Source organism: Phragmites australis, chromosome 22 (genome assembly GCF_958298935.1).
Source record: "Phragmites australis chromosome 22, lpPhrAust1.1, whole genome shotgun sequence".
Lineage (NCBI taxonomy): Eukaryota > Viridiplantae > Streptophyta > Magnoliopsida > Poales > Poaceae > Phragmites > Phragmites australis.
Genome location: NC_084942.1, coordinates 22,372,082 through 22,380,363, shown reverse-complemented (window position 1 = coordinate 22,380,363; position 8,282 = coordinate 22,372,082). Strand labels below are relative to the sequence as shown.

General features: G+C 46.0%; 2 protein-coding genes across 5 annotated transcripts; one reads left to right on the top strand and one right to left on the bottom strand.

Moving 5' to 3' along the window:
- Positions 1 to 1,675: 1,675 nt before the first annotated feature.
- Positions 1,676 to 5,562, top strand: LOC133904856 (uncharacterized). 4 transcript variants are annotated; one of them, XM_062346468.1, is made up of 4 exons: positions 1,676 to 1,849; positions 1,958 to 3,183; positions 3,559 to 3,678; positions 4,901 to 5,562. In XM_062346468.1, exons 2-3 carry the CDS (start codon positions 2,006 to 2,008, stop codon positions 3,671 to 3,673), a joined length of 1,293 nt encoding a protein of 430 aa, XP_062202452.1. In that variant the 5' UTR covers positions 1,676 to 1,849; positions 1,958 to 2,005; the 3' UTR covers positions 3,674 to 3,678; positions 4,901 to 5,562. The 4 variants fall into 4 exon arrangements, with proteins under 4 accessions (XP_062202452.1, XP_062202456.1, XP_062202455.1 ...); XM_062346472.1 differs by having other exon boundaries at positions 3,559 to 3,683; XM_062346471.1 differs by having other exon boundaries at positions 3,559 to 3,704.
- Positions 5,563 to 5,817: 255 nt separating this feature from the next.
- Positions 5,818 to 7,149, bottom strand: LOC133904857 (uncharacterized). The gene has a single exon (XM_062346473.1). The coding sequence runs from the start codon at positions 6,575 to 6,577 to the stop codon at positions 5,915 to 5,917; it is 663 nt and encodes a 220-aa protein (XP_062202457.1). The 5' UTR covers positions 6,578 to 7,149; the 3' UTR covers positions 5,818 to 5,914.
- Positions 7,150 to 8,282: the final 1,133 nt, after the last annotated feature.

Here is an 8,282-nt window from a genome sequence, read left to right as displayed (position 1 = left end):
AGGACTGGCAAAGGGATCTCATGCCCAGCTTTGTTTTGCTCTCACACACATCACCAGAACAGCTGTGACCTCAAAACAGATCCTTGGGATCCTGGCCACGTATTTTATTCTCCTTCTGCGGCCTCTCCTTGCACTGCATCTGCATGCAATTGACTGCATTCCATGACTTCAATTAAGATTGTGATGCTACTTGTTACTTGTTAGAGATGGAAACATGCATGCACCAGGTTCGAGTCGTATGGCTGCCTCAGGTGCTCATCTTCTTCTTCGGTGAATGCTAGAACTCTCGACCAATTCTAGAAGAACAAAAATTATGCCAAATTAAGATTCTTGACCAATTCTCGAAGGACGTTGTATGAGTTAAAAGATTTGTGCTAGAAAATATCGATGCAGCTAATTGTGATGCAAGAGGAGTCCTCCTGGCTTCTTTTGTTGGGGAGAATAAGTTCAGCGAAGGACTGTCTGCAGGTAGCAGCTGGTTGGCAGGAACAGTCCATGCCTTGTCCAGACAGAGCTGGGTAGCTGATGATCACTACTAGTCTTTGCTACTGAATTGCTTGCACATGTTCTTGGACGCCATTTGTATCTCGATCCTTTCAAAGCATTGCTCGTATGCACAGAGTAGATGCTTCCTTGGAAATCAGGTAAGCAGCATAGTTGCAGCACTGAAGATTCAGATTCAGATTCAGCAGCGATCAGGCAATCTGTGTCTGACAGCAAGAGAATCCTTTTCCATGCATTGTGAAGTTATGCATCGTCTTAAATATCATATTTTGTCCGCTTAATATGAGAAACAAGATAAAAAACTGAGGATAAAAATCCTAAACCGTTGCGAGGCACTGGCACTTTACTAGTTGCCAAGAATAGTACACAATTCTAATGGCAGTGACACATTTGATTACTTATGAGAATTCACCTAAGATGTAATCCTTGCACTAGGGTTACACATCCCGTAGTTGTATTAGCTTAAGTGTGTCGAGAGAGTCAGGGAAGGATATGGAAGAGTGCATGTAGGAATGGCAACGGAGTTGTACTTGTCAGGTAGTGCAACTATATATCTATACCCCGTGCGGATAAAAAACTCTCGTTATCCACCCTGTACCTGCCTCCCATACGGGTAATGAGTACCCGACGGGTTACCCACACTCAACAACCCATCGAGCTAGTAAGGGAAAGATCTGAGGATAATGGACGGCCCCGTCGAGCTCATGCGCTACTGCGACACTCTAGTGAGGAACCTACGGATAGGAAGGAGGTGGGGAGGCTGGAGCTTCACGAGGCGGCTCCTCTTGCTGCTGCAAAGCTAGAAGATATTCCAGAGTAGAGCACCTGTGGGCCACGACGGCCTGGAGGAACTCATCGTCGCGGTGGAGCATGCTCAACACCTAGTCCAGCGCACCTCCTCACCCCCATTCGCGCCCTTCTGTCATGGCTAGCTCTGTTTGTTCCTGCCTCACCACGACTTTGGCATTTTTCAAGTTTAATTGGATCATATGTGAATTTTCTTTTTTATACTACTTTGGCATTTTTTCCGAGTTTATTTGGATTATATGTGAATTTTCTTTTTTTTAGAGGTTATGTGAATTTTTTAAGATTAAAAATGATAGCAAAATCTCCAATGAAAAACAAGTGTTGGCCCACTCGTCACAGGCTGGCATTTCAAGGCGTCCCTTCATCTTCTCCAGCCATTCCCCATCTCCCTCTCGGCCCGGGCCCAATCCTTCGTCGTCAAGTCGAGCCTCCTCCTCCCCTTCCGCCGTAGTAGTCTTCTGTAGCCGAGAGGTGTCGCCCTCGTTCGCATCTTCTCCATCGAGGCGAGCCTTCGTCTACCCGCATCTTCTCCATCGAGGCGAGTACTTCAGCCGTTCCCCTTCTATACAAGGTTGCCGGGGTGGTAGATCCGCCCCTGGGGTGCCCTAATCTTACTGATTTCGTTCGTAATTAGTGTGTTTTGCAGTGCTTGACCGAGAGTGCAAGAGTGGGGAATAGCTGACCTACCGTGATCATGTCTGTGTCCGCTGGTGTCAGCGATGCCGCCATCGCGGTGCGCGACAAGCTCCGGGGCAAGATTGGCCAGACCAAGGTCAAGCGGTACTGGCCAGGAAAGGCACCTGAGTGGGCTGACGAAGCCGATGAGGACATTGATATCCGGACGGCACGGGTCTCCCTCGATAAGGCATTCCCGAAGGATGAGGATGGTGATGTCCTGGCGAAGGACGATCGCCGGCTCCGCCGCCTTGCAGAGACCCGCACGGAGAATAAGGAGGAGTTGAGGGCAGATCACCGCCGTATCCGGCAGGCAGAGATTGTGTCAACTGTGGAGGAAGAGAATGAGAGGCAGGAAGTTGACATCGACAAGGAAGATGATGAGGCCCGGGAGGAGAGGAGGAGGAGGATAAGGGAGAGGCAGCTCTTGAGGGAGCAAGAGGAGCTACTTCCTCAGGAAGAGGAGGAACCGGTGGATGAGGAGGAGGAAGAGGAAGAATCCGAGTATGAGACGGACTCAGAAGATGAGCAGATGGGCATGGCCATGGTGAAGCCTGTGTTCATACCAAAGTCGCAGCGAGACACCATCGCAGAGCGTGAGCGGCTGGAGGAGGAGGAGCGACAGCTTGAGGAGCTGGTCAAGAAAAGGCTGGAAGCTAGGAAGATTCAGACTAGGCAGATTGTTGTGGAAGAGATTAGAAAGGAGGAGCACATTGAAAAGGCACTGAATGAGGAGGCTAACATTGAGGATGTTGATACGGATGATGAGTTGAATGAAGCAGAGGAGTACGAGTCATGGAAAAATAGAGAAATAGCAAGAATTAAGAGGGACAGGGAGGAAAGAGATGCAAGGTTGAAGGAGAAGGAGGAGATCGAGAGGGTAAGGAATATGACCGAGGAAGAGCGTCGGGAATGGGAGCGGAAGAATCCAAAGCCTCTTCGTGAGACGAAACAGAAGTGGAGGTTTATGCAGAAGTATTACCACAAAGGTGCCTTCTTCCAGGAAGGTGCTGATGATGTTATTCAGTCAGCTGGTAAAGATGATATCTACAGGCGTGATTTCTCTGAACCTACTGGAGAGGATAAGATGGACAAGAGCATCTTGCCCAAGGTCATGCAAGTTAAACACTTTGGGCGCAGCGGCAGAACAAAGTGGACACATCTTGTTAACGAGGATACTACAGATTGGAATGCACCGTAAGTACTCCTCTCTCACATTTTCATTTTCTACATTGTATTGTTCAGTTGTCTTGTTTAATTTTCTTCGATTTGCTTTCAATAAAGGTTGCTAACTTTCATGTAAATATTGATGGCCTGAAGGAAAATATTGTATCTTGGATGCTATTCATTAGGAAGTCCAACGGCCACCCTGTTCAAAATGTTTTGAGCTGACAGATGTATTGTAATTTTTTGACCGTTGTATTGACCACAGCTCTTTGATCTAATTGTTAGTCAAAACCAACCTCAAAGTTAGTATGTATTTATCTATTGAATCGTTTCTTATGTTTTCTGTGGTGCACCTTGGCCTTCTAACAAGGGAAACATGACACTAATTTCTCAATGAATTTTCAGATGGGCTACAAATGGGCCTCTGCGAGCGAAGTATAATGCAAAAATGGCAGGCATGAATGCACCTATTGCTAAACCAAAGGGAAGTAAGAAGATGAAGGACTGGGATGCAAAGTGAGATGTGTAAGGTCTTTTTGCTGGCTGAGCTGGTACTACTCTCTTAGTCTTATGGCCATACAAGAACTAGCTAGCTGAGAAGTGCAAACGGTGCTTATGCAGATATATCTTTTTTTTTGACCGCGTAAGCCATGTGTCCTTTCTATGCTAAGTTTAAATGTCCGACCAATGATCATTGAGAGCAGACGGTCATTGATTGGGGGGGGGGGGGCATTTGTGTGCACGCATGCCTTGTTTTGGGTGCCTTTGGTTCTCTGAATTTTCGAACAATGAGACAAGTTTGCATCCTACTTTGCTGTTCATCTTGCTAATGCTCCTTTGATGAGACAGTTTTCTACATGTGGTATTTATTGACATGATATACTGGGGTGTTATCTGTTAGTAGAACTAGGTATTGCTGCACAATCACAAAGAAATATAAGTTTGGTTCACTGAGCGTGATCTATATAATGGAATGAACATTTACATGCATTATTTATTTTGAATATTTTGCTAGTGATCAGATTATTTGCACAAGACAATCCGTTTGTATTCTCACAAGGTAATGTATCTTTCATTACCAGCTACGATATGTGAATTCGAAGCTTGATGTTTCGAAAGTAAAGTTGCACACCAAAACTTGAAATGTCCCTATAATTTATTCTCAGCAAGCCTTGAATAAAGGGCAATTTAATGGAAAAGAGTTACAAACTCTGGTGGGGAGTGGTGCCAAGTAAAGATCTATATGTTGGATGATGAGTTACCTGTGATTTGGATGATAATCCATGGGTTGTAATTAGATGCGTCTGTTTGAAGACTTGCCCCTGAGAATTTACTTCCTGTTTTAATTGCCTGCCTGTTTCTTTGTTCCCGTATTATGTATTAATTTCATTTTTGAAGTTGAAATCAGTCATCGTCTCTTGGTGTATTCAGTATAGTAGATGCGAGTTTATCATCAATATTATGCAGAATTCTGGATGTGGTGAAGTAACTACTATTTGCAGTATCTATTCACAGAAATGATATTCTTTTAAGTTAACATTGATCTGAACAGCACAAATTATCATCATAAATCTGAATAAAGTTTTTTTTTGGGGGTGGGGGGGGGGGGGGGGAGGGGTGTACCCTTTATGCTCCTTTCGTTTCTTTGTGTTCAAGAGTTTCAGCAACTATAGCACTTACCTCCAGATAAACACTTGGCTGCGTAGGTTCCCGTCTTAATGATCTTCTGCTCTGCCAACATTTGCAGGGCTTCAACCCCACAAGTATGCTGCATATTGAATGGAGCAGAAAAGCGAAAGCGAACTTACATTTGTAGTCAGTCACGTATGGATCTTAATCTCCCGAGAACGAACAGTTTTGTCCAGTGAACAGTGTGGTTCAAGTCAGCTCAGGTTTTGTGAAACCCTGAATAATTTCATGTAATATGTTCTGCCCTTTGATATATGCGGGTTCGCTGACGGCGCCGTGGAAGAGCACCGTGCTCTACGGAGTGGTCAACTCGCAGCCGGGACTTCCCGTCTCCGCCGCCACCGGCGGCTGCGGAGGTCGTTCTGGCCGGAGAGGCCACCGGGGCTGGACGGACACGGTTGGACGCCATTACCATGCAGAGCTCCAACCAATGTCCAATGGGAGGGAGGGGATTGGTCGATCGATCTGCAACAATGCCGTCAAGAACAGGTCCATGAATGGACTCGATCGGCCTCTCAGCGTGGCAGAGCATCCATCAGCAGGCACCGGCGGCATCTAAAAACAGCACAACTGATCCGTGAATTTTCGATGAATAGTGGGAATTTCGATGGATTATACTGTTTTCTGCGAAGTTGTAAAATTCCAGCAAGAAATATTGTGTTCGAAACTGTCACTAAGAAAATGAATACACATATCACCAGGGCGAAGCTAGATGAGCTAGAGTGGTGTGTATGCACTAGGGTAAATTTAAATTTCATTAGTAATCAACTTATTTTGATCATGCTTGTACTTTTTAGGCTAAATTTTTCCACTATAGTGCACGTCATTATTTTGATTCTAGCTTTGCCGCTGCATATCACTACAGTTTATCGAACATTATTCGAAATGAATATGCAACCAACTTCAATTCTCAACCTTTTGACTGATTAATACAAACATTTTTCTCAAACAACCCAACTTGCAAAAGGTACAAATACTAGTGACATTGTCCAAAAAGAAATCACACACTGATAAATTCATTCATTTATATACTAAGCTAATTAGCTTATTTAGCGACATAATTAATCATGAGTTAGTTGCGATGATCGATGTTCCCCAAGAAGACGCCCCACTTGGGCTCGCCGGCCTGCACGGCGCCGGCGGCCGGCACGTCCATGGTCTCCCCTTCCGCCGCCTTGCCGCCGCTGGCGATGGCCGGGACCCCGCGCTCGGCCGGCCCCACCGTCGTCTCGCCGCCTCCGATCGCGCCCGGCAGCCTCGGCCGGACCTGCAGCGGGTTGAACAGCGACGCCCACAGACTGAGCTGCTCCTGCCGCGTGGCGCCTACGTACGGCGGCACGAGCGCCGGCAGGCCCCCCGGCCCGGCGAACGCGGGCGGCGCGCCGGGCAGCCACGGCATGGACGCGCCGGCCCCCGGGAACACCGGCGGGAACCGCAGCCCGCCCGCCAGCGCGCTCGCCGCCGGTATCGTCAATGACATCGGCATCGGCATAGGCATAGGCATAGGCAGCCACTTCCCCGCGCCGAGAGCGTCCCCGCCACCTCCCCACCTGACGCCCTCCGGCGCCTCCGCAGCTGCCACGTCCAGCACCGCCTCCGCCGTCTTCTCCTCGGCCGCGTGCAGGCGCCTCAGCGGCCTCGCCGCGGCCCCGCACCTCCCTTCGTGCACAACAACCAGGCAGAGCGTCGCGGCAACGATGACGGCGAGGCGGCTGCGGCGACGGTGGTGGTCCATTGCCGATCAATCCGAGGCTGGTTTCTTGGCACAGCGATCGGTCGACGTCGTCGTCGGCGTGGTGCTGCATGGCGGAGAGCATCTCGAGGTCATGTATATAGGGCGCCGTGAGGAGGTTTAGGTAGGGGTTCGTAGGGACGTGTCAGGAGAAGTGCATGCTCGAGTGTGGCCTCCTACTCGCCTCCTAGCTGCAGCTCGCTTGCAGATTGACCGTTGACCAGTGCTTGACTGATCCATCTGCAGTGCCTTTTTATTTATTTATTTTGAAACACTGCAGTGTCAAGTTTGGAGTTTGGTTGATGGTTCAGTTAGGCCATGCAATGTCCGTGTCCTTCTATCTTGGAGAATTATTGCAGTGTAATGTATGGTTTAGAGGGGCAAAGATGTTGCAAAACTGTTCCATAATTATGCAACAGCATGAAAGTGGAGATTAGCACTCCCTCCGGTTATAAATATTTCACGTTTTGAACAAGACCTAGTCAAATTTGTGAAACTTTAACTTCCAATAACTTTTAAGATATTTGGTTTGAAAACATGAAAAATATATGTATAGAGTTGTCTTAAAAATACTTTCATAATCTCGTATCTTTATTAGATTTTACAAGTATATTTTAATAGAAAGAGTGATCAAAGGTATATATTGACGATCTACAGGTTATAATTATAATCTTGTGCCATACATCACATCACATCGCACCAAAATTTGCTACTTTTGCTGTTTGAATTATACGCCGAGTTGCGAAGGAAACAAAATTTTGCTACGATCGGTAGATTGACAACCACTGAGTACCACTAACTTGCTGATAAAACAACCAAGCTTAGATGTCCTCAACGGCGCACCCGGCATCTCCGAAAGAGTGCATTCTGGACATTGCATATACCGGCTTCATAGCGTTGGGTCAATGTGGATCTCCTTTCGCGCTGTCATTTTGTCACGGGCAATGACGTTTGAGGCAGGAACTCGATGAAGATTATATTTGATAGGACGTCGCCCTGGACCTCACCGGCGTGGAGGAGCCATGATCGGCACCGCACCGAGGAGGCCGGCTTGAGGAGATAGATTCAATCTAATGCCTGGTTAACACATGCCAATCCTCTGCTTATATGGCGCTAGAGCCGACCGTAATAAACTCTTACGCTATCCTTCTTTTGTTATATAGTCTTTAATCTTTCGTTGTGTAGTTTTTTTTGTTAGTTAAAAATTGAATATATTTTTATCTCCTTCTAGTTCTCTTTTGGTATAAATTGTAATAACTTGTAAAATGGTTAATAACTTATAATATAACTTTAATTACTTGTTCTTTCTTAAACTGTGTTTTGATGCTTTAAATTGAAAAGACATATGTTTCAATCTTGAACACAAAACACGTATCAGGACTACCGGATGGTATTTTAATTAATTATTATAATCATAATTATATAAATAGTCAACTTAATAATTAATTAGAATACTATCTGAACGGTTACTTACACTAAGTAACTTGATCAATATCGAACCATCCAAACTCTATGTATCATAAATTGAAGTGTTGATACATAGAACCGAGCTAGAGATCAATACTACTGTGACAGCAACATCCATATGCAATGTCAGTGGAAATGAGTTACTCCGTCCGGTTAAAAATACATAGCGTTTTTGACTTTTTACATTCTTCTACGTACAACTTTGACCACTGTTTTCTATTAGAATATAGTTATAATATCT